Source organism: Heterodontus francisci, chromosome 23, assembly GCF_036365525.1.
Source record: "Heterodontus francisci isolate sHetFra1 chromosome 23, sHetFra1.hap1, whole genome shotgun sequence".
Taxonomy (NCBI): Eukaryota; Metazoa; Chordata; class Chondrichthyes; order Heterodontiformes; family Heterodontidae; genus Heterodontus; species Heterodontus francisci.
Genome location: NC_090393.1, coordinates 63,442,937 through 63,470,049, shown reverse-complemented (window position 1 = coordinate 63,470,049; position 27,113 = coordinate 63,442,937). Strand labels below are relative to the sequence as shown.

General features: G+C 45.3%; 1 protein-coding gene across 5 annotated transcripts in view; it reads right to left on the bottom strand.

The window, feature by feature from the left end:
* Nucleotides 1–6,792: 6,792 nt before the first annotated feature.
* Nucleotides 6,793–27,113, bottom strand: part of klhl22 (kelch-like family member 22) — a 61,767-nt gene continuing 41,446 nt past the window's right edge. For all 5 annotated transcript variants that reach the window (XM_068055423.1, XM_068055422.1, XM_068055427.1 and 2 more), the window contains 4 exons: nt 15,019–15,737; nt 12,458–12,650; nt 10,087–10,320; nt 6,793–9,668 (listed from right to left, as the gene is read on the bottom strand). In XM_068055423.1, the coding sequence (XP_067911524.1) occupies nt 9,288–9,668; nt 10,087–10,320; nt 12,458–12,650; nt 15,019–15,737 (1,527 nt within the window). In that variant the 3' untranslated portion in view covers nt 6,793–9,287. The remainder of the gene's footprint in view (nt 9,669–10,086; nt 10,321–12,457; nt 12,651–15,018; nt 15,738–27,113) is intronic.

The window sequence follows — 27,113 nt, the reverse complement described above, 5'->3', positions numbered from 1 at the left end:
GGGAAACAGACTCTGGCTATCTACCCTATCTATGCCTCTCATAATTTTATACACCTCTATCATGTCCCCTCTCAGCCTCCTTCGCTCCAGGGAAAACAGACCCAGCTTATCCAATCTCTCTTTATAACTCAAGCCCTCCAAACCAGGCAACATCCTTGTGAATCTTTTCTGCACCCTCTCTAGCTTAATCACATCTTTCCTGTAGTGCAGCGACCAGAACTGCACACAGTACTCCAAATGCGGCTTAACCAACGTTATGTACAACTGTAACATGACGTCCCAACTCTTGTACTCAATGCCTCGGCCGATGAAGGCAAGCATGCCATACGCCTTCTTCACCACCCTGTCTACCTGTGTTGCCACTTTCAGGGAACTATGTACTTGCACCCCAAGGTGTCTCTGCTCAACAACACTCCCCAGGGCCCTGCCATTCACTGTGTATGTCCTGCCCTGGTTTAACTTCCCAAAATGCATCACTTCATAATCTGCTTTGAGAGAGAATGAGTGTCTACAATAGGACAAGAGCTAAACCCAGTCTGTAAAGGCAGGAAACCATTTCAGCGGGTACATGGGGTTATCCCTCCTGTAGTATGGGTAGCCATGGCGACTGTCATGGAAGTTCTTCAAAAGAAGCTAATTAACATAACTGGTAATAAGATGTTGGTCACCGTAATGACTGTAACAAATGCGTCTTATGTAATGGCAATGACCCACACAGAGTGGATGGTGAATGAGAAAAAGATGAAAAGCAGAGAGGCATTTGTTGATCTATGCAGCTCATTTTACATGGAAAGAAACAAAAAACGGGTGGTGGAATTATTGCTTGAAAAAGGAAATGCAGAAATATCTGTCTGTTATTAAGGGAATTGAGGAGCTCTTGCTTCTGATGAGTGGAGAGAAGCTGTTCAAAATATTGAAAGACCATGTGGATGGTGTGCGGAGAGGACAACATATGATGTTGCCAAGGTATGGTTACATATGGAAAAATTCTCATTGAGAAAGTCTGAAACCGAGTAGAATTCTGCTGGAATGAGGTGGATCAGATGCAGTCAGCGGCTGCTACTGCCTCTGAGGATCTTAAAAATGTTTGTACAAGACGATGTGGAGTTAATAATCGGCCTTTCACAGTCAACCAATGTGCTATAAAAACTGTGGGTTGGACACTTGAGCTGTGACAAAAGGGTGAGGGAAAAAGCCCTCAGCCAAAGTTAGTTGCTGTGGGAAAGAAACAGGATAAATGTTTTCAGCACTTTCTGTTTTTAATTGAAAAGGCTGCTTAATTTTGTTCTCAGTCTTTGAAGGTATGAGTGAAAGTTTGTTGTTGGCTACAGGATCTTGAAAGTTAATAGTGATGATATGCAGATAATTTGTTTAGCAGTAACTGTTGCTGTTTATGTTTTTGGTTTTGACCTGAATTGGAGTAATTGGCAGATTGAGTGATTAAATTTTCAAATTATGAGGATACGATGGATGTTTTCCTGCAGGCAGGCCCAAGTGCAGTTTAGACTTGATCTAAAAATGGACACTATTGCAATTAATACTTTAAAATGGAAGGTGCAAGAAAAAATGCACACCACGTTTGTGAACGACATGAACTGAAGCATTTATATAACTATTAGAACTTATTCCTAAGCCATAAATTCAGATGATGCAAGATACAGAAAGAAAAGTTATGTAGTTGAATATGTAGTTTTATTATACAGTGTTCGGAGAAATTATACACCCACTCTGCACAATCCATCGTGTTATGTGGCACCACCATGCTACAGTTCTAGCACCTCAAAACTGGGCATCCATGTGGTACTGTGGCCCATCAGCAGCAACAGAATTGTATTCAACCACAATCTGTAACCTCATGGCTTGGCATATCCCCCACTCTACCATTAGCATCAAGCCAGAGGACCAAACCTGATTCAATGAGGAGTGGAGAAGAGTATGCCAGGAGTAGCACCAGGCATACCTAAAAATAAGGTACCAAACTGGTGAAGTTACAACACAGGATTACATACATGCTAAACAGCAGAGACAGCATGCTATAAACAGAGCTAAAAAATCCCACAACAAATGGATCAGAACAAAGTTCTGTAGTCCTGCCACATCCAATTATAAATGTTGGTGTATAATTAAATAACCACCAGGAGGAGGAGGCTCTATAATCATCGCCATCCTGAATGATGGTGGAGCCCAGCATATCAGTGCAAAGGTACAGGCTGAAGCATTTGCAACCATCTTCATCCAGAAATGCTGAGTGATGATCCATCTTGGCCTCCTGTTAAGGTCCCCATCATCACAGTTGCCACTCTTCAGCCAATTCATTTAATTCCATATGATATCAAAAAATGGCTGAGTACAATGGATACAGCAAAGGCTATGGGCCCCAACAACATTCTGGTTATAGCGCTGAAGACTTCTGGTCCAGAACTAGGCACGCCTTAGCCAAGCTGTTCCAGTACAGCTCCAACACTGTATCTACCTGCCAATGTGGAAAGTTGCCCAGGTATATCCTGTAAAAGCAGGACAAATCCAATCCAGCCAATTGCCACCCCATCAGTCTACTCTCAATCAAAGTGCTGGAAGGTGGCATCACAATGCTATCAAGTAGCATTTACTCAGCAATAACCTGCTCACAGATGCTCAGTTTAGGTTCTGCCAGGACTACTGAGCTCCAGACCTAAATACAGCCTTGACCCAAACATTGACAAAAGAGCTGATTTCCTGAGGTGAAGTGAAAATGACTGCCCTTGACATCAAGGCAGCAGTTGACTGTGGTATCAAGGAGCCCAAGCAAAATTGAAATCAATGGAAATTGGGGGCAAAACTCTGCACTGGTTGGAGTCATACCTAGCACAAAGGAAGATGGTTATGGTTATTGGATGCCAATCATCTCAGCACCAGGACATCACTGCAGGAGTTCCTCAGGGTCCTAGGCAGAACCATCTTTAACTACTTCATCAATGACCATCCCTCCATCATAAAGTTAGAAGTAGGAATGTTCACTGATGATTGCACAGTGTTCAGTACCATTTGCAACTGCTCAGATATTGAAGCTATCCATGCCTGCAGCAAGACTTGGACAACATTCAGGCTTGGGCTGATAAATGACAAGCGACATTCACACCACACAAATGCCAGGCACTGACCATCTCCAACAAGACAGAATCTAACCATCTCCTCTTGATAGTCAATGGAATTACCATCGCTGAATCCCCCACCATCAACATCCTGGGGCTACCACTAATCAGAAACTGAACTGGACCAGCCATATAAATACTGTGGCTACAACAGCAGGTCAGAGGCTGTGTATTTTGCAGTAACTCACCTCCTGACTCCCCAAAGACTTTCCAGCATCTACAAGGCACAAGTGATGGAATACTCTCCACTTGTCTGAATGAGTGCAGCTCCAACAACACTCAAAAAGTTCAACATCATCCAGGATAATGTAACCTGCTTGATTGGCACCCCATTCACCACCTTAAACATTCACTCCCTCCAGCACTGGAACACAGTGACAGTGTGCACCATCTACAAGATGCACGGCAGTAAATCGCCAAGGCTCATTCGACAGCACCTTCCAAACCCACAACCTCTACCACCTAGAACAACAATCACAGCATGGGACCACCACCATCTGCAAGTTCCCCTCCAAGTCACACACCATCCTGATTTGGAAATTCTGGAACTCCCTCCCTAACAACACTGTGGGTGTACCTACACCACACAGACTGCAGCTGTTCAAGAAGGTCTGATTAGTAAGTTTGCGGACGACACAAAGATTGGTGGAGTTGCGGATAATGATGAGGATTGTCAGAGGATACAGCAGGATATAGATCGGTTGGAGACTTGGGCGGAGAAATGGCAGATGGAGTTTAATCCCGACAAATATGAGGTAATGCATTTTGGAAGGTCTAATGCAGGTGGGAAGTATACAGTAAATGGCAGAACCCTTAGGAGTACCGACAGGCAGAGAGATCTGGGCGTACAGGCCCACAGGTCACTGAAAGTGGCAACGCAGGTGGATAAGGTAGTCAAGAAGGCATACGGCATGCTTGCTTTCATCGGTCGGGGCATAGAGTATAAAAATTGGCAAGTCATGTTGCAGCTGTACAGAACTTTAGTTAGGCCACACTTAGAATATTGCGTGCAATTCTGGTCGCCACACTACCAGAAGGACGTGGAGGCTTTGGAGAGGGTACAGAGGAGGTTTACCAGGATGTTGCCTGGTCTGGAGGGCATTAGCTATGAGGAGAGGTTGGAAAAACTCGGATTGTTTTCACTGGAGCGACGGAGGTGGAGGGGCGACATGATAGAGGTTTACAAAGTTATGAGTGGCATGGACAGAGTGGACAGTCAGAAGCTTTTTCCCAGGGTGGAAGAGTCAGTTACTAGGGGACATAGGTTTAAGGTGCGAGGGGCAAAGTTTAGAGGGGATGTGCGAGGCAAGTGTTTTACACAGAGGGTGGTGAGTGCCTGGAACTTGCTGCCAGGGGAGGTGGTGGAAGCAGATACGATAGCGACGTTTAAGAGACATCTTGACAAATATATGAATAGGAAGGGAATAGAGGGATATGGACCCCGGAAGTGCAGAAGGTTTTAGTTTAGGCAGGCATCAAGATAGGCACAGGCTTGGAGGGTCAAATGGCCTGTTCCTGTGCTGTACTGTTCTTTGTTATCACCACCATGTTCTCAAGAGCAATTAGGGATGGGCAATAAATGCTGGCCTTGCCAGCAGTGCCCATTTCCTTCAAATGAATAAAAAAGGTCCAGTAAGATATTTAGGTGAGCTCGCATGGAGACAAAGGGAACATAATAAAATAATGCACAGCAATTGGAAGGATTACTTAAAGGAATGAATAGGTACTGGTTGTGAGCGGGTAACCAGCATGTTATATCAGAACAAACAGAGTCCCCAGTTTTAATAAAAGGCAGGTTAGGGACAATGGCAACCATTCAGAAGAAAGGCTACGAAAAACTGATCTCAAAGGTGATCATATATAGAGGGATTCTATTTAAATTGGATTCAAAAAAGGGTTAAATGATAATATAAACAATTACATCCCATACTAAATTTTATATCAAATAAACAAATAAAACTGAGAGTGATGTTGAGTGCAGGAGCCTTACAGCACTGGTCAAGAGGAAACCATATCACAACCCTGGTACTGGTAACAGAGAAAACCACAACACTGGGCTTTATAACAGAGGAAGCCATGGCACTGGGGTGTGGTACCAGAGGAAACAACAGTATTGGTAACAGCTCCAGGCTGAAGGTTTTATTGTCTCCCCTCCTTGATGGGCCAAAGGTGCTTCTCCCTCTGCTGTACCTTGCTCAAATGGTTGTTTGTCTGGGGTGTAAGCTTTCACTGTGTAAGTTGGCAGACTATTCAGCTGCAACTGGCTTTACATCTGAACCTGAGCCTGTCCTCACTGTACAAACACACAAAGGGGCTTTTTGGTGGATCTGGAATCAGGCATCGGAATTCTGGCCACTCCATCTCCATAAGCACGGGGCAGTGAGGTTATGTGTAATGGCCACTTTGACCAACAATCAGCACAGAGCCTGCAGTGCTATGTGGTTCAGCTAACCATTGAACAACTGTGGGAAGCCCTCAAACTACTTTGTGCAAAATGCAAGCCTTTTGATCCTTGGTCTATAACTTGCAGCAGTCAAGGGGTTAACTGGAGAGCTAGCCAGCTTACTGGCTGAAAGCTATGGTTCTGGACGGGGCTGTGTTTGATCGCACCACTTTCCAATGAGATGTGATGCAGACATCATTGTGCAAAGTGCTCAATGCAGAATCAGTGAGGAAGTGGTTGAGTGGAACAGTACCCAAGTCAACTGTCCAGCCCACTAACCCCCGATTACAAGGCAGCTCTAGTTTCATTTATTAGCATAGCATCAGCTGTTTTTGATGGAGCTGGAGATATTGGGCCATTTTACAGAGCCACACAGCAAGGCACAACACAGGTCTGCTGATAAAATCATTCGTTTGAGCATCACCTTTTGGTGCTTACTAGCCTTACTAGGCCTGGGAGAAAAGCAACACGAGAGTGTCACAAGTCAGAAAGAAAGAAAGACTGACTTGCATTCCCAGAGCCACTTTCACAACCTCAGGATGTCCCAAAATGCCTCACAGCCAACTGAATTGTTTACTATTGTAATAGAGGAAACATGGCGGTCAATTTGTACACAGCAAGGTCCCATGAACAACAATGAGATAAAAGACCAGTAATTTAGTGATGTTGGTCGAGGGATAAACATTGGTGAGGACACCTGGGAGAACGCCCCTGCTCTTCTTCGAAATATTGTAATGGAATCTGTTATGTCCAACTGTGAGGGCAGATAGGAGCTCAGTTTAATGTCTCTTCCAAAAAACAGCACCTCCGACAATGCAGCTCTCCTTTCGCACTGCACTGGAGTGCCAGCCTGGAATATGTGCTCAAGTCTCTAGAGTGGGATTTGAACCCATGACCTCTGTGACTCCATAACGCGAGGGAGCTCCTGGTTTCGGGTTTACTGGCCTTGGCCTGTGGAGGTCATCCTAGATTTGAATATTGAAACCTGTGAGATAGTCTCTCCAAAACCTTCCACTGGATCAGAGATCCACCCGAAGGCCCCAGTGGTGCCTGCCCCCCCCCCCCCCCCCCACCACCCCCCGCCCCACCCCACCACAGTTTAAGCATTTTTAGGGTCAAACAAACAGCTTTCCTCGTGAGATAAAGCTGTTTATTTGGATACACTGCCATCGAGATAATACTGTGAGTCAGTTTAAGAATCACAAAGAGTGAGGCAAATTGAAAATCCACAAACATAAAAAGTTATGTTTATTGTTGTGTGTCATACAGCAGAATAGGTCACATTTTTAAAACTATGAGTGACTGCAGTTTCTAATATGTGAAACTTTACAGCTCTGTAAAATGAACAGTAAATTTCACTCAATGTCAACACTCCAGCAGTAGTTGCATGATTTGAAGAATTCTATAAAACTTTTATCTGATTATATTCATGACATCACCAGCTGATTACCCCTTGATAAATCAGAACTTCATACATTTAACAAGCACTTCCCAAACAAATAACATGCATTATTGAAAACAGACACAGGCCTCCTCCACTCTTCCCTGATCCTTACAAACCTTTCTCACTTATATCCTGTTCTTTACCTGAATCCCCTGACTACTTTAGATTTGAACAAACATCCATCATGTTCATCTGGTCAGATATTTATTGATGCAAATCAATCAAACTTTATGAGTGACTAACAGCTTGTCAGTCACCTCACAGGCTTGGCTTGAAGCACATTTAAGTGAGATGGACCTCAAATCCGTGCCACCCAGAAAAAAGAGAGTGGACACGTCTGTAGAGAAAAGTGGAAAAACAACAGTGGATCACAGATAGTACAAATTTGAAAAGTAAACCATGCATCAACTGTGTGCTTATTGAACAAAAGCAGTTTATGCCCCTTAAAACATGTCAATAAATTAAGTATATTATATATCAATTCATCACCATCCCACCCCAGCAACTTGCATTTATATAGCAACCTTGAATGAATCAAGGAGAATGGATGCAGAGCCAAAGGAAGATGTAAGAGGATGCGAGTGATGTAATCTTTACATCGACAATTGTGCACGCAGGGGATTTACATCAAGATCAATTAGAATGCTGTTTCATTTTTGGACCAGAGCAGGGGAACTGGACCTTTTAAACACTGACAAGTACAAGTCAGCAATCTCATCACTGTGAATTTATTGGAAAAAAAGATAACGGGCCTTGACACAGTGCAAAGCTCCCCACGTGGAGGAACTGAAAAGATACAATCAATTAAATAAAGACTTGCACCTCAGAATGCTTCAAAGCGCTTTTCAGCCAATTAAGTATTTGAGAAGTGCAAGCACTGTTGTAATGTACATACATACATACATACATAGGAATTAGGAGCAGGAGTAGGCCACTCAGCCCCTCGAGATCATGGCTGATCTGATTGTAACCTCAACTCCACATTCCCACCTATCCCCGATAACCTTTCACCCCCTTGCTAATCAAGAATCTATCTACCTCTGCCTTAAAAATATTCAAAGACTCTGCTTTCACCGCCTTTTGAGGAAGAGAATTCCAAAGACTTACGAAAAGAAATGTGGCAGCCAATTTGCACACAGCAAGCTTCCACAAATAGCAATGTGATAATGGCCAGATCATCAGTATTAGGTGTTGGCTGAAGGAACAAATATGGACTTGATGCCAGGGACACCTTTGCTCTTCTTCAAAATAGTGCCATGGGATCCTGAAGGTAGACAGAGACTTGGTTTAGTCACATCTGAAAGACAGCACCTCTGCCAATGCAGCACTCCCTCAGTACAGCACAAAATACCAGTCTGGATTATGTGCTCAAGTCTCTGGAGTGGGACTTGAACCCAAAGCCTTCTGACTCAGAGGCGGGAGTGCCACAGATGACAATGTGATACTAAGCTTGGTTCTTTTGTCGTGTGAAGAGTGTAGGAGAATGTGAAAGCTAAAGGAGGTGAGACCAACAATTCTAGGGTCCTGGGAAAGAATGAGAGAGCAAGGAATGAGTCTTAATTTTAACACAGTGAAAAAGCAGAGAAGATTCTGAGCTTCTGTTTACAGGAGTACCAACCAAAGCTGTGTTGTTAAATGGGACTGGAAGGGAGAGAGGTTAGGATGGGGGAGGATGGAGTGAGAGAATGATGGAAATGACTTTCTATGAGCTAACACTGAACAGAAAAATAACAACCTTCAAGGGATGAAGTGAAGCTCCCCAATGACTTTGTACAAAGTTATGCAAATCACATGGTCCCAGCTTTGATTCCTTTTCCTGTGTTGAGTTAGCAATTCTCAGTTTGGAAGTTTACATTTGGCCTCAGCAGCCTCAGGCTGGGGGGGGGGGGGGAGGGGAGAGGTGGCAGGAGGTGGTGGGGTGCAGTAGTGGGGGTGTTAGGATCCCCACTGTAGAATATAAACTTCAACATGATAACTTGATCAGGTTTAGATGCAAGGGCCTTCCCGAGGTCCCACAAGGCCGACACACGCTGTCCGGACTCATCTGCTGAACAATGGCCACGTGGACGAGGTAATGTGGGGTGGGGAAACGGTTCCTGTGATACCTCCGCACCCCCTTCCACCTCTTCCCAGTGGTCCAGCATTAACCAGAACCTTCGAGAGAAGGGCCGAGAACACATGAAAGAAACAAAGGGACAAGGCGAATATCCACAGGATGTGCCACATTAATGGCAGAATGTTTAACAGTCCAGCCTATTTTGCTGTCAGTTCAATCTTCACTGGAACTGAACTCCTCAAAGTCTGAAAGCCCAACCACTTCGGGAAGCATGTAGGCACGGCGGCGACGGTAAGCACGCTGGGTATGCTTTCGGGGTGTCTGATTCCCGCAGTCCTCGACCAGCTGTCGCGGGAGGGTCAGGACACAGCAGGACATCCCAGAATTGGCACATTCAATATCGGGCGCTTCCTCCCAGCAGCATTCCGCCACGTTGTATATATGGACATAGTCAGTGCGCGTGTACCGGTCATGTGACCTCCCGCCCAGGATGTAGATTTTGTCATCCAGGACAGCAATGCCCGGTTCCCCATGTCCAAAGGGCATTTCGGACACTGTTGACCACTGGTCCCGCTCGGGGCTGTAACAGGAAACCTTCAAACATAACAGGAAGAAAAACAATGAAATATTGGATTGGGAGGCATAAAGCAGGGTACAAACTGGCAATCTAACACTTTACAGGCCAATGTTCTTGAAGTCACAAATTCAATTTCAAAGCAACCATGGTGTGCAGTTCCCAAGGACAGGTGGCGGTCTGAACCGAGCAGTGTGCCAGGCTGGTTGGTGGGCCATACCTAGGCCTGAGGTGGCAGTGCTGTCGGCAGTGGGCACAGTTTAGCAACAACAATAACTTGTAGTTATTAGGCAGTTTTTGTCATCCGTGACATTCTCCAGAGTGCTGGAATATCCACTCAGATAAATCCCAGACACTCAAACCTTCCACCTTGGCTGTTCAGGTGGTGAGGTAGAAGAACCCCGGAAGGAGAAATGTCTCCCCTTGCTCAAAGCTCACCTGCATGACGTCCTGCCTGTATCCATTGGCATTGTTGCTGCCACCGAGGAGATAAAGCTGGCCTTGGACTGCAGCCATTCCATGCCAGGCCCGTTCCACAGGGGCATCAGCCTTCGATTCCCACTGGTTTGCCTCTGGATCGTAGCAGTGCAGCTCCTTCAAGTAATTTCTGCCACTTCTCCCACAGGCTATGTAAATCTTCCCTGCATGCACTGCTCCAGCGTGGGCATACACCTAATTGAATGGAAAAGGGACACCAGGATTACTTGCAACATAAATTGAATCAAATAATTACCCGAGAATTTTATTTTGCTGCACTTATACTGGATCACTGATCGCTCAACAGCCTCACTCAAGCTCATTCACAAATACAAATCTCACAAGGAAAAGCAACAGTTCATCACTCAATACACTGCATAGGTTCCCATTCTTTCCTTATGCTTTCCTCCTCCTCTGCACCGGCATAACTCCCCCAGAGGACAAGCACCTCATTCTCAGATCTCTGACTCAATTCCTCTATAATCAGTTGCCTGTATCTAATAAGGTACATCGTCTTCTGTAAAAATTGATTCACTCCATTTGTAAAAAGTTGCCAGGTGATATCCTTCTTTGCAAGGTTAATATCTACAAGGCTACCAACCGGAGGAAGGGGACAAAATTCATTTTCTTAAATGGTTTTGAAACAGTTTGAGTTAAGTCACATGTTGCACTAAATGTTTTTATTTCTGTGTAATTATCATGTTTTAAATAAATATTAGTTTCTGAAAAGAACTATAAAGAGTTTGGTCTTTTAATTTTTATTTTGAAAGTTTGTGAATTGTTTAAGTGAAGTGGTACACCATAGCTTCTTACTGTGTCTTTCTACTTTAGTGCAATTTATCTTATCTGTAAATAAATGCAGCTATTAATTTTAGCCTGAACATAGTGACTTGCAGTGTAATATTTACCAGATTTCACAGGGGAATGTGGTATCATCCTGCATGGTCTCAGCACAGAACACCTTAAGGAGGTAACTGACAGCCCTGTGGCATGCATGGTCTGCTTATGGAAACTGGCTCTTGGCCGTGACTAACCTTCTTTCACAAGAAGAACCTATTAGAATTTTGAAGATTAACAAGCTACGAAATAATACTACAGGGGGCTGAGTCTAGATGGGCTGAAGGGTCCTTTGTTCAGCTTCAGGTCTTACGATATTATGAGAAGTGAAAATGTTCCACAGCTTCTGTCACCCCAGTGTGTCAGCTCCACACTAAGAGCTGAAACGGAAAGTGGAGCTTCTTCATAGGGGAACAAACCATAGAATCAGAGAATAGTACAGCAAAGGAGAAGGCCACTTGGTGCATCAAATCTGTGCCGGCTCTTACTAAAAGCAATCCAGGCAGTCCCACTTTCCCACTCTTCTCCCATTTATTCTCCTTAAAGTATTTATCCAATTCCCTTTTGAAGGCTACTATTGAATCTGTATTCACCACCCTATCAGGCAGTGCATCCCGAATTCTAATCACTAGATGGTAAATATGTTTTTAAATCATTTCTTCTCTGGTTCTTTTGCCAGTCACATTAAATCTATGCCCTCTCGTTATTGACCCTTCATCCATTGGAAACAGTTCCTCTTAAACTTCAATGCTCTAAGGAGCAACCTCAGCTTCTCCAGTCTATTTATTTAACTGTAATCCCTCATCCCTGGAACCATTCTAATAAATCTTGTCTGTACCCTCTTCAAAGCCTTCACATCCTTCCTAAAGTGTGGTGCCCAGAATGAGACACAATGCTCTAACTGTGGACTAAATAGTGGTTTTATATAGGTTTAGCGTAACTTCCTGCCTTTTGTACTCTCTGCTTCATTAACTGCTTTGTTAACCTGTCCTGCCATCCTCAAAGATTTGTGCACAACACCCCTGCACCTCCCCATCTCTCTCTTCTTGCACCCCTATTAAAATTGTATGTTAAAGGTGCTCTATAAATACAAGTTGTTGTTGTATCATTCAGCTTATATTGTCTCCTTTCTACCAAAATGTATCACCTCACACTTTTCTTTGTTGAAAACAGAAGTATTTGAAAAATTAAGATTCTTTGAATTTTCTTTTCATGAAACATAAACAGCCCTGGTCATCACCCGGAGAACCTTTCATTCACAGCACCTGAACCTAATGATCTTTCCCTATACACTTACAACCGGACTGTCCCTGCACATTCCCTCCCATCTCTGCTTGTGATTCCACTGGTAGGTACCCAATAATACAACAGTCTGCCCTGTTATCCAAAGATTACAGTATGAGTATAGGAAGGTGAACAAAAAATAAGGTCGATTTCACTTCAAACAGATCAGATTTGAAGCTGCTAATATTTGTCAGAGTGAGTTTGTACGTACCTCTTTTTTTAGTGATGCCACATATTCCCAAGTATTTAACCGAGGATCATAGCGTTCCACAGTGTTTAACTCCTGGTGGTAGTCTCGGCCTCCTATGGCATACAGATACTCACCCACTACACACACACAATGGTCAGCATGTGGCTGCTGTAGTGACTGGATACGAGTCCACCTGTTGTGCCGTGGATCAAACCTTGAAACAAGAAATGAAGCGACCAAATTCACACTGCTCTGAAATCTCACCACAGTTCCCAACCTAACCACACTCTAGTTTAAACAACAGGAAAGCCACACTGCAGCAGCCTACACAGCTGAAGATAAACGTCACGCTAGCTTTTTAAAGATACAAACCAACAACTTAAATAGAAAGAAATACTTGCAACAAGACAGATACTTCAATTTTTTTTATTCATTCATGGGATGTGGGCATCACTGGCTAGGCCAGCATTTATTGTCCATCCCAAATTGCCCTTGAGAAGGTGGTGGTGAGCTGCCTTCTTGAACCATTGCAGTCCATGGGAGTTAGGTACACCCACAATGCTGTTAGGAAGTTCCAGGATTTTGACCCAGCGACAGTGAAGGAACGGCGATATAGTTCTAAGTCAGGATGGTGTGTGACTTGGAGGGGAACTTGCAGGTGGTGGTGTTCCCATGCATCTGCTGCCCTTGTCCTTCTAGTGGAGGTCACGGGTTTGGAAGGTGCTGTCTAAGCAGCCTTGGTGCATTGCTGCAGTGCATCATGTAGATGGTACACACAACTGCCACTGTGTGTCAGTGGTGGAGGGAGTGAATGTTTGTGGATGGGGTACCAATCAATTGAGAAAATACAATTCAAAGTTGGTGAGCCATTTGAGATACTTAATAATAGTAACACAATACATACCATAAAACTCTTTACTACTGAAATAAACTTAGTGTGCTGGTATCCTGCATCATACAATGACAAAAATCAAATCCACTCTTGCTGTCCCTGACCCATTGATCCCTAGCTTTGCACAGGCTGTCAGGAAAGACACAGAGCAAAGACTGAATGTTTCTCAACAGGCCAAGTTAAGAAATAACTCAACACATGATCATGCTGAGCCACACTTTCATCTCCCTGTGATACAGGAGATCAGGGAGAGCCGGGAGCAGGTTCGCTGTACACAGCGCTCTGCTCCCTGTGATACAGGGAGAGCCGGGAGCAGGTTCGCTGTACACAGCGCTCTGCTCCCTGTGATACAGGGAGAGCCGGGAGCAGGTTCGCTGTACACAGCGCTCTGCTCCCTGTGATACAGGGAGAGCCGGGAGCAGGTTCGCTGTACACAGCGCTCTGCTCCCTGTGATACAGGGAGAGCTGGGAGAGCCGGGAGCAGGTTCGCTGTACACAGCGCTCTGCTCCCTGTGATACAGGAGGTCAGGGAGAGCCGGGAGCAGGTTCGCTGTACACAGCGCTCTGCTCCCTGTGATACAGGGAGAGCCGGGAGCAGGTTCACTGCACACAGCGCTCTGCTCCCTGTGATACAGGGAGAGCCGGGAGCAGGTTCGCTGTACACAGCGCTCTGCTCCCTGTGATACAGGGAGAGCCGGGTGCAGGTTCGCTGTACACAGCGCTCTGCTCCCTGTGATACAGGGAGAGCCGGGAGCAGGTTTGCTGTACACAGCGCTCTGCTCCCTGTGATACAGGAGGTCAGGGAGAGCCGGGAGCAGGTTCGCTGTACACAGCGCTCTGCTCCCTGTGATACAGGGAGAGCCGGGAGCAGGTTTGCTGTACACAGCGCTCTGCTCCCTGTGATACAGGAGGTCAGGGAGAGCCGGGAGCAGGTTCGCTGTACACAGCGCTCTGCTCCCTGTGATACAGGGAGAGCCGGGGGCAGGTTCGCTGTACACAGCGCTCTGCTCCCTGTGATACAGGGAGAGCCGGGAGCAGGTTCCCTTCTCTGGTGGGGAGTGTTTCATGGGCTAAGGAATGGACCAAGGAAAAACAGAAGAAAATAACAAAGACGAAAGATTAATAAAAACAATAGTAATTTGAAAATAGCACATCATTGGGATTTGGGATATAATCTCACTTCACACACAGTCACCAGAAGTCCAGATGGTCTAGTGTTTGGAAACAGTACTTAGTGTGAAACTATGTGGCCCCAGGTTTGATGCGTGCTCTGAGCTTCTTTGGAGGGGCTCTACAATCTTCTCTAGTGCCTTTGGAATAGGAAGGGGTGGGGATAAGCTTGGGCTCCTGCTCCTCACCATTATCCTATGACTCACTCAACTGTAAGTGTGGAAGTTGAGCACAAATTTAATGGACTTGGCTGTGATGGCTTCAAACCACAGACTAAGCAACACATGAAGAACTTGGGCAAGGGTACTAGAGCCCATGAACTGACCTCCAGCAATAATCTGTGTCTTCCCTGAGGGAGGTGGGTGGAAGGTGAGGAAATGGGAGCATGAAGGGTATGAATATTCCTTGTGACATTGTTACCCTAGCAGAATGGTGAATAATTCCAGTTTTATAGAGTGCTAGTTGTTCTTCATCAGTTTATTCCCTAGTGTATGAATAGGGAAAGGAAAAAATGGCATACCTCCAGCAGCTCACCTCTGCTCTGTACCCTGCTGTGTTGTTATCCCCAGCCACGAGATAAGCAAAGTTATTTAAAACAGCAATGCCCTGGTTTGACATCTTTGGCATCTGTGCCTGGGTCAGAGTTCGCCATTCCCGGGTCAATGGATTCAGAAATTTGACCTCGTCACTCAAATCTTCATCCTGCGATGAGTACATCCCTCCAAATCCCACCACGCAGCGGAACTCTGACCTCAGCTGTGTCTGAGAGGTCTGGAGTACAGGCTGGAGGATTTCATTCTGGTGGTAGGCCAGGGCATCTGCCAGGACCTCCTTGAGGGGACAGGGGCTCAGCCGGTTGTACAGTTTCTGGAAAGTCTGCTGTTCGATCAGCGCAAAGCGGACCATCTCCAGCAGTTTTGGCGGATCATGGAGGGAGACCTGGTCCTTCTCGATCTCCTCCTGGGTGTAGTGGTAAAGTAAGGCCGCCTCGTAGACTTCATTCTCGGAGCTGGCGTGGAGCTGGTCGCTGCTCAGCAGGCTCTGCACCTTGGCCAGGGGCAGCCGACGGTAGGTCTCGGTCTTGCTGATGGTCAGGAAGTTTCGGAGGATGTACAAGTCGATCCTGTTGCTCAGCTGGGTCAGACTGTAATGCTCAGCCAGCCTGTACAGCTCAATGATATTATCGTCATCAATCCAGGAAATGAGGAAGTCACAGCAGAAATCGATTACCTCCGGAATCTGAACCAAGCAAAGAAAAAAAAACCATGAGCACTCAGAGCTCTGCATGAAACCCTGCCCCAGGAGACTCTTCGGAATCTCGCAGCAGCCTTTGAAGAATCCAATAAAATTGGGCCACCAAATTCCACCTGTGACAAGATTCATCATGGGCTGCAAATTATTGGGATGCTCGCACTGAACATTCTTGATCTCACCTCTTTATCAGAAAGGAGCAAGGACAAATTAAGAGTGAGCACTGAGTGTGCTTCCTGCTGGTCGGCTCACCAACACCAGGGCATTAGGCTAGGATCAGATCGTCAGCACCAGCCCACTACTTCCAGCACTGGGATGTTCTTCATGGCTTTGAGGGTCACAAGCAGTATAGAACTGCGCAACACTTTCTAATCACCAGCAGTGCTTCTTGTACAAAAGAAAGGGCACTCACGTGACTCCTGCAATGATTGTGCTCATGTGTATTTCTATCCATGGTAATTAGATATATATTTGAAAAGGAAACATTACAGGACTATGGTGAAACAACACGGCAGAGGGACCAACTGAATAGCTCTGTCAAAGAGCTGGCACAGACACAGTGAGCCGAATGGCCTTATTCTTTGTTGTACCATTCTGTGCTTTTCCCTCAGATTTCTTTCCCCCAGATCCTTGCCCCACTCTCACTGGTACCTAAATCAGATGACTATTCTTCACTTGTGAGCCCAGGCAATGAGTGTTTGCAAGCTATTTGACTGTGGAGGGCAACACAGCCAGCCTGATTATGTCCTCGTCTGACATTGACTCACATGCACTTTCTGGCAGGCAGCACTAGATAGGGATTAGGAGCAGGAACTTCACCAGATTTCTCCTCCTCCCTGTCCAGGGATGTTGATGCCAATTTTAAGGCCTGGGCTGAGATCAGTGAAGAGTGGGATTCTAGACCAGGACATTCTGACCTGCAGGTGGATTGCTACACTAGGCAATAATTCACTGAAAATGGCACAGTCATCAACACGCTCATAAATAAACAGCAAGTAAAAAAACTTCCTTCAACAGAAGTTCACAGCCCTCTTAGTTTTCAGCAAAACAGAATACAATAAGAAGGGAGATGGGCACAGTGTGAGGTAGGAGGAGAAACTGTTATGGTGGGTACAGTACAGGGGACCTCAGGACATCCAAAGCACTTACCAGCTAATTAAGTACTTTTGTAGTGTAATCACTGATGTAATGTAGGAAATGCAGCAGCCATTTTGCATACAGCAAGCTCCTACAGACAGTAATGTGACAATGACCAGATAATCTGTTTTGTTGATCTTGATTGAGGAGTACATATTGACCAGGACACCAGGGAGAACTCCCCCTGCTCTTCTACCAAATAGTGGCCATGGGATCTTTTTATGTCCATCTGAGAGGGCAGATGGGCTTAGATTTCACATCTCATTTGAAAGACAGCATCTCCAACAGTGCAGCACTCAGTCAGTACGGCACTGGAGTGTCAGCCTAGATTACTGTGCTGAAATCCTGGATTGGACTTGAACCCACCATCTTCTGATTCAGAGGCATAAGTGCCACCAGCTGAGCCACAAGACAAAACAAGACAAGGGGCGGCACAGTGGCGCAGTGATTAGCACCGCAGCCTCACAACTCCAGCGACCCGGGTTCGATTCTGGGTACTGCCTGTGCGGAGCTTGCAAGTTCTCTCTGTGAATGTGTGGGTTTCTGCCGGGTGCTCTGGTTTCCTCCCACAGCCAAAGACTTGCAGGTTGAGAGGTAAATTGGCCATTGTAAATTGCTCCTAGTATAGGTAGATGGTAGGAGAATGGTGGGGATGTGGTAGGGAATATGGGATTAATGTAGGATTAGTATAAATGGGTGGTTGTTGGTCAGCACAGACTCGGTGGGCCGAAGGGCCTGTTTCAGTGCTGCATCTCTCTATGACTCTAAGACAATAATGAGTACCTTAACTAAAGAACAGCACCTCCAATAGGTTGTAGGTTCAAGTCCCACTCCAGAGATTTAGGCAAATAGTCCAGGTTGACACTTCAGTGAAGTATTTTTTCATTCATTCATGGGATGTGGGCATCACTGGCTAGGCCAGCATTTATTGCCTATCCCTAATTGCCCTTGAGAAGGTGGTGGTGAGCTGCCTTCTTGAACCACTGCAGTCCATGTGGTGTAGGTCCACCCACAGTGCTGTTAGGAAGGGAGTTCCAGGACCTTGACCCAGCGACAGTGAAGGAACGGTGATATAGTTCCAAATCAGGATGGTGTGTGACTTGGAGGGGAACTTGCAGGTAGTGGTGTGCCCCTGCGCCTGCTGCCTTTATTCTTCTAGGTAATGCAGGTTGTACGTTTGGAAGGTGCTGTCGAAGGAGGCTTGGTGAGTTGCTGCAGTGCATATTGTCGATGGTACACACTGCTGCCACTGTATGCCAGTGGTGGAGGGAGTGAATGTTTAAGTTGGTGGACGAGATGCCAATCAAGCGGGCTGCTTTGTCCTGGATGGTGTTGAGCCTCCTGAGTGTTGTTGAAGCTGCACCAATCCAGGCAAGTGGAGAGTATTCCATCACACTCCTGACTTTTGTCTTGCAGATGGTGGACAGGCTTTGGGAGTCAGGAGGCGAGTTACTTGCCACAGAATTCCCAGCCTTTGACCTGTTCTTGTAGCCACAATATTTATAGGGCTGGACCAGTTAAGTTTCTGGTCAATGGTAAACCCCAGGATGTTGATAGTGGGGGATTCAGCGATCTTAATACCATTGAATATCAAGGGGAGATGGTTAGATTCTCTCTTGCTGGAGATGGTCATTGCCTGAAACATATGTGGTGCGAATGTTACTTTGCCATTTATCAGCCCAAATCTGAATGTGTCCAGGTTTTGTTGCATGCGGACATGGACTGTTTCATTATTTGAGGAGTTGCAAATGGTACTGAACACTGTGCAATCATCAGCAAATATCCCCACTTCTAACTCTATGATGGAGGGAAGGTCATTGATGAAGATGGTCGGGCCTAGGACACTACCCTGCGGAACTCCTGCAGTGATGTCCTGGAGCTCAGATGATTGGCCTCCAACAATCACAACCATCTTCCTTTGTGCTGGTATGACACCAACCAGTGAAGAGTTTTCCCCTTGATTCCCATTGACTCCTTGATGTCACACTCAGTCAAATGCTGCCTTGATGTCAAGGGCAGTCACTCTCACTTCACCTCTGGAATTCAGCTCTTTTGTCCATGTTTGGACCAAGGCTGTAATGAGGTCAGGAGCCAAGTGGCCCTGGTGGAACCCAAAGTGAACATCGACGAGCAGGTTATTGCTGAGTAAGTGTTACTTGATAGCACTGTTGACAACCTTTTCCATCACTTTGTTGATGATTGAGAGTAGATTGATGGGGTGGTAACTGGTTGGATTGGATTGTCCTGCTTTTTGTGGATAGGACACTCCTGGGCAATTTTCCACATTGTTGGGTAGCTGTACTGGAACAGCTTGGCTAGGGACACAGCTAGTTGTGCGGCACAAGTCTTCAGTACTACAGCCTGGATGTTGTCAGAACCCATAGCCGTTGCTATATCTGGTACCTTCAGCTGTTTCTTGATATCATGTGGAGTGAATCAAATTGATTGAATGATTGAAGACTGGCATCTTTGATGCTGAGTATGTCAGGAGGAGGCCGAGATGGATCATCCACTCAGCACTTCTGGCTGAAGATGGTTGCAAATGCTTCAGGCTTGTCCTTTGCACTGACATGCTGGGATCCCCATCATTGAGGATGGGGTATTTGTGGAACCTGCTGCTGAGGGAGTGCAGCACTGGTGGAGATGCTGTCTTTCCGATGAAACGTTAAACCAAATTCTCTGCTGTGTCCTGGCTAATATTTATCCCTCAAACAATATCAGATTATCTGGTCATTATCACATTGCTATTTGTGGGAGCTTGCGAATTTGGCCGCCATGTTTCCTGCATTACGTTCCCGGGATGGTGGGCCTGTCCTATGAAGAGAGATTGGGGAAACTGGGCCTGTATTCTCTAGAGTTTCGAAGAATGAGAGATGATCTCATTGAAACCTACAAAATACTCAAAGGAATAGACAGGGTCGATGCAGCTAAGATGTTTCCCCTGGCTGGAGAGTCTAGAACCAGGGGACACAATTTCAAAATAAGGGGGAAGCCACTTAGGACAGAGATGAGGAGAAATTTCTTCACTCAAAGGGTTGTGAATCTTTGGAATTCTCTACTACAGAGGGCAGTGGAAGCTCAGTCATTGAGTATGTTTAAAGCAGAGATTAACAGATTTCAAAATACCAATGACATAAAGGGATATGGGGATAGTGTGGGAAAAAGGCATTGAAGTGGATGATTAGCCATGATCATACTGAATGGCGGGGCAGGCTCGATGGGCTGAATAGCCTACTCCTGCTCCTATGTTCCTATATTACAACAGTGACTATACTTAAAAGTACTTCATTAGCTGTGAAGTGCTTTGGGACATCCTGAGGTCATGAAAGTGCTGTAGAAACGCAAGCCTCTTCTTTCTTTCAGCAACAGTCAAACTGACAGTTTAAACATAGAACAAGGAAATCAAAGCTGTTCTACCTTCAATATACTGCCCAGTACACACTACAACACCTGCAGTTGTTTTTGACATTGAATATATATAAGAATCTAATTTAATTGAATTAAGACAAAATCTAATGCATAGTGCCACCAACTGGCCAAGCAAAGGTAGACACCAAAACATGTTTAATTTTTTCTTTTTTTTAAAGTAAGTGATACTGCAGGAATGAAAGGATTGATGTTGCTTGATAAGAAATAGATGAAGTATTACTTCAACGAATAAACACATCTCATCTGAGATCGCAGTTGGCTTAGTGTCTTTGGGCAAGGGAGGAGTCCAAAGCAAAAATCAACCAGGTGCCCATTCCCGATCACTGCTGGGTAGCACAATAGATGAGGGCAGGATCAAGCTCGCTTGGTTAAGCAGCTTACCCACAGTCCCCGTCTAACCTCAACTGAGAAGCATGGACACATGAAGGAAGTTCTAAGGGCTGGTGGCGGCGATGGAACTGCATCCCCTGCAGGGGTCAAAGCCTCCAGGGGAGGGAGCTAGGAAACGAAATACAGAAGGAAGAAAATCTGGCTAATTTTCTCCAGTTGTTTTTGTAAACACCTTCCTGGTTTAAGCAGCTTTTTTTTAAAGGTGAATTGAGTTATTACTGGTCACTTCATTTGCATCTGCCTTTCATGAGTGATTGCACTATGATGTGCCAGTATCTTGCCCTGCCAGTTCGAGTGGTTGCTAACAGCTGCCATGTCCTCAGAAATTCCCTTTGAGGATGGTAACTGGAAGAGGAAAGGCTCAATGGGGAAAAACCACTGTGTAAGGTCCTCCCACCAAGGTGAACTGAGGGGCTCGACCCATGGGAAACCCCTTGGGCTGTATACAGAAAATATGGGTTTGCTGCAAAATGTACATGGCATGTAAAATGAAATGGACGTGTTGTGAGGCAACTCACTCCTGCATTGAGGAAACTGATCTCCTTTGCACTCTTTGTATTGTTGACTTAATGCTGTTTTGAACCGTTTTGTAATGTATTTTTTTTTACAGATTTTTATGAATAAAGTATATTTTGGAAAAAAAAACTGGAAGAGGAACACACAGTGTCAGTAACACATAATGGCCAAATGCAATGGTGTTTATAGATTGAAAACACACACATTCAGTAGATTTCGAAGCACAGGAACAGGAGGAGGCCTTTGTGCCCATTGAGCCTGTTGGTCATTCAATTAAATCATGGCTGATCTGCAAATCAGCTCGACTTAACCACCTTGGTTCCAGATACCTTGATATAATTATCCAACAAAAATCGATCAATCTCAGGCTTAAATTGATCCAGGATTCACATTTAGGGGAAGACTTCCAGATTTCTACTACTCTCTCTGCAAAGAAGTGCTTCCTGATTTAATTTGTAAATAAGAACAATTTGCATTTAAATGACACCTTTAATGTAGTAAGACATCCTACTGAGCTTCACTGTTACCACACAATAAAAACTGACACGAGCAGGAAAAGGAGATATTAGGACAAGTGAGCTAAGTTTCAGGGAAAGCCTGAAAGGAGAAATGAGATGCAAAGAGGTTTAGGGAGGGAATTCCAGCGCTTAGGGCCTAGGCAGCTGGAAGCACAGGCACCAATGCTGGAGCAAAGGAAAAAGAGTTGGAGGAACAAAGAGAGCTTGGTGGGTTGTAGTGCTGGAGAAGATTATAAAGATAGGAAGGAGTGAGATCATGGAGGGATCGGAACACAAGAATGAGAATTTTATCATTAAAATATTATCAGTATGGCAGCATTATCAATAAACCCTGCTTGCTTTTAACATGCATTTTTGCATATACGAAGTGGCCTTGTGCCACCTAGCGGCAGGAACTGAATATTGCAGAATTGCAACAGAACACATCTTGCAGCACATTAAACTCTTGATGGCAGCTGACTGGACAAAAAAGATTAAAAATTCAAAGACAGGGCAAGGCCATTTGGCCCACTGAAGCCTCTGGTACCCTAACTCTCCCATCAAAGCTCATCCCTCCACTACCCTAACTCTCCCATCAAAGCCCATCCCTCCACTAGTCTAACTCTCCAATGAAGCACATCCTTCCGGTTACCTTATTCATTGATGTCAATCTGTCTAGTACTTTAAAAAAAAAATTTCTCATGGGATGTGGGCGTCACTGGCAAGGCCAGCATTTATTGCCCATTCCTAATTTCCCTTGAGAAAATGATGGTGAGCTGTCTTCTTGAATGGCTGCAGTCCATGTGGTGTAGGCACACCCACAATGCTGTTAGGGAGGGATTTCCTTTGAAGGAATTGTGATATATTTTCAAGTCAGGATGGTGTGTGACTTGGAGGGGAACTTGCAAATGGTGGTGTTCCCATGCATCTGCTGCCCTTGTTCTTCTAGGTTGTAGAGGTCACGGGTTTGAAAGGTACTGTTGAAGGAGGCTTGCCGAGTTGCTGCAGTGCATCTTGCAGATGATGTACAATGCTGCCACTGTGCACCGGTAGTGGAGGGAGTGAATATTTAAGGTGGTGGATGGGGTGCCAATCAAGTGGGCTGCTTTATCCTGGAGATGGTCATTGCCTGACACTTGTATGTGCGGATGTTACTTACTACTTATCAGCCCAAGCCTGAATGTTGTCCAGGTCTTGCTGCATGCAGGCACAAACTGCTTCAATATCTAAGGAGTTGTGAATGATACTAAATACTGTGTAATCATCAGCAAACATCCCCACTTCAGACTTTATGATGGAGGGAAGATCATTGGTGAAGCAGCTGAAGATTTGTGGGCCTAGAACACTGTACCAAAGAATTCCTACAGCGATGTCCTGGGGTCGAGATAATTGGCTTCCATCAACAACAACCATCTTCTTTTGTGCCAGGTATGACTCCAACCCAATGGAAAGTTTTCCCCCTGATTCACATCGATTTCAACATTACAAAGACATGGCATACTCGGTCAAATGCTGCCTTGATGTCAAGAGCAGTCACTCTTACCTCACCTCTGCAATTCCACTCTTTTATCCATGTTTGTACCAAGGTTGTAATGAGATCTTGAGCCTAGTGGTCCCGGCAGAACCCAAACTGAGCATCAGTGAGCAGGTTATTGATGAGTAAGCTGCTTGATAGCACTGTTAGCGACACCTTCCATCACTTTGCTGATGACTTGAGTGTGGACTGATGTGGCGGTAATTAGCTAGATTGGATTGGTCCTGCCTTTTGAGGACAGGATATACCTGAGCAATCTTCCACTTTGTTAGGCAGAAGGCAGTGCCGTAGCTATACTGGAAAAACTTGGTTAGAGGCTCAGATAGTTCTGGAACTCAAGTCTTTAGTACTGGAGCTGAGATTTTGTCAGGGTCTTTAACCTTTGCTGTATTCAATGCATGCAGTTATTTCCTGATATCATGCGGAACAAATCAAATTGGCTGAAGACTGGCATCTGTGATAGTGGGGACCTCAGAATCAGGCAGAGATGGATCATCCACTCAGCACTTCTGGCTGAAGATCCTTCAGCCTTGTCTTTTGCACTGACATGCTTAGCTTTGCTATGATTGAGGGTGGGGATGTTCAAGGATCCTCCTTCTCCCCTTAGTTGTTCAATTGTCCACTCCCATTCATAACTGGGTGTGGCATGACTGCAGAGCTTTGATCTGATCCATTGGTTGTAGGATTGCTTAGCTCTGTCTATAGCACATATATCACATTACTTATTTGTGCGATAGGCAGGACGTCTTTTTGGCTCAACGTGCTATAAGATTGGCCTTATTGGTAACCTCGTAAATAGGGACCAAGCCAATTGCTCACCATGCAAGCTTTATGCTGAAATAGGGCGAATCAAAGACATCCTGCGTGACAATGGCTACCCTTATCAGATCATTTCTTGCTGTATATTGCGGAAACTTATGAACGGGCTTAAGGCCTTCATTTTCGGCCCTGAAAAGTGCTCAGTCTACCTCAGATTACCCTGCAAGGATAATGTATCCCAAAAATTTGAGCAACAGGTGAAACTAGCTATTTCACGCTGCTACTATGCAGTAGCAACACGTGTGGTGCTCACCACTAACAAGATGCTGCTGTCAAGCCAAAAAGACGTCCTGCCTATCACACAAATGAGTAATGTGATATATGAATTTCAATGCCGTACGTCCCAAAGACTGGCAGATATTATCAAACAACATGTCCCTTCTGCTGTTTACAACGGGCAAGGTACAGGCAGTACCCAATCAGCCCGTGCTTGCAAAACTCAAAACAGTGTCCAGATGTGATTCTGCGATTGGACAACATTTGCTAAATAATCCTCAGTGTGCTAAGAATTACACTGACAACCAATTTAAGATTGTAAGTAGGGCTCGCAATGTGGCGCACGTACTGGAAGCTACATATATTAACAGGGCCCTGTTCTTTGCAGACAGAAAGAACATGTACAAACATTGCGCCTGTTCTAGCTAAACAAAATAAGTGACAGCCATTCGCTGGTTCATTCCTCAGGGCAATGTCTTGACCAATCAGAGTCAAGCTGCCTGGGTTAAATTTCAAACAAAGCTTGGCAGTTAACTGTCAATCACCGTAAACTGGCACATTCTCCATGGCAACTCCTCTACCAATCAGCACTCTCTTCTCATACAGTATAAAATCATTTTCCCTTCATTGGTATTATTGCGGATTGTCCTGATGAGTGCCAGATGAAAAGCTTCAACAACATGTCTCTCTTTTCAGCAATATTCAAGTTCTGTACTACCAAACGACTATTTAATGGTAATGTCTCTTGTCTATAATCCACCCTTCTCTCACCTACACATGGTCCATTACCGACACTTCCCTTCCCTTCCTCGACTTCTCTGACTCCATCTCTTAGGATAGGCTGTCTACTAATATTCATTATAAGCCCACCAACACCCACAGCTACCTGGACTACACTTCTTCACACCCTACCTCCTGTAAGGACTCCATTTCATTCTCCCAGTTTCTCAGTCTCTGACGCATCTGCTCTGATGATGCTACCTTCCACGACGGTGCTTCTGATATGTCTTCCTTTTTCCTCAACCGAGGATTCCCCCCCACTGTGGTTGACAGGGCCCTCAACCGTGTCCGGCCCATTCCCTGCACCTCTACCCTCACCCTCCCTCCCAGAACCGTGACAGGGTTCCCCTTGTCGTCACTTTCCACCCCACCAGCCTCCAGATCCAAAGGATCATCCTCCTCCATTTCTGCCACATCCAGCGTGATGCCACTACCAAACGCATCTTTCCCTCCCTCCCCGTCAGCATTCCGAAGGGATCGTTCCCTCCATGACACCCTGGTCCACTCATCCATTTCCCCCACCAGCTTTCCCATGGCACCTTCCCCTGCATTCACAGGAGGTGTATCCATTTACCTCGTCTCTCCTCACTATCCAAGGCCCCAAACACTCCTTTCAGGTGAAGAAGCAATTTACTTGTACTTCTTTCAATGTAGTATACTGTATTCGCTGCTCACAATGTGGTCTCCTCTACATTGGGGAGACCAAACGCAGATTGGGTGACCGCTTTGTGGAATACCTCTGCTCAGTCCGTAAGCATGAACCCAAGCTTTCGGTTGATTGCCTTTTCAGCAACCACCCCCCCGTTCTCATGCTCACATCTCTGTCCTGGGATTGCTGCAACAGTCCAGCGAACATCAACGCAAGCTCGAGGAACAGCATCTCATTTACCGATTAGGCACACTACAGCCTGCCGGACTGAACAAAGAGTTCAATAATTTCAGAGCATGACAGGCCCCCCTTTTTATTTTTAGTTATTTTTTTCTTTTTTATTTGTTTATTTTATTTTAGTTTGTTTAGTTTGTTTCTACTGTGCCTATATGCTGTTTTTTTTAATGTTTGTGCTTGGAGTCAGGGCTGTTCATTTTACAGTCCATTAACACCCTCTCTGTAGTAACGCTTTGTCTTTCAGCACACCATTAACATACCGTTTGCCTTTGCTCCATGACCGTCTGGTCAGTTATTCTGTGACCTTGTCCTATCAACACCTCTTTTGTTATCTCTTGCCCCACCCCCTTTTTACTTGCTTAAAACCTATTACATTTCTAGCATTTGCCAGTTCTGATGAAGGGTCACTGACCTGAAATGTTAACTCTGCTTCTCTCTCCACAGATGCTGCCAGACCTGCTGAGTATTTCCAGCATTTCTTGTTTTTATTTCAGATTTTCAGCATCTGCAGAATTTTGCTTTTATTATGGTAATCCAGAGGCCCAGCCTAATGACCTGGGGACATGGGTTCAAATCGCACCATGGCAGCTGGTGTAATTTAAATTCAATTAATTAATAAAAAATCTGGAACTGAAAGCTAGTCTCAGTAATGGTGCCATGAAACTGTCATCGATTGTCGTAAAAACCCATCTGGTTCACTAATGTCCTTTAGGGAAGGAAATCTGCCATTCTTACCTGGTCTGGCCTACATGTGACTTCAGACCCACAGCCATGTGATTGATTCTTAATTTCCCTCTGAAGTGGCCGAACAATATATTCAGCTGTCAAGGGCAATTAAGAATTAGCAACAAATGCTGGCCTTGGCAGCAACATCCACATCCCATGAAAGAATGAAAAAAAAATTGTTGCCGTGAAACTTCATGGGTTCCAGAGTCAATGTTGAGGACTCCCAGGGCCATTCTGTCCAGCCTGTATACCACTGTGCCACCATCATTAGTAGGCCTGTCATGCAGGTGGAACAGGACATACCCAGGGATGGCGATGGAGAAGTCTGGGACATTGGCTGAAAGATATGATTCTGTGACTATGACTTTGTCAGCCTGTTGCTTGACTAGTCTGTGTGACAGCTCTCCCAGTTTTTGCGCAAGTCCCCAGAAATT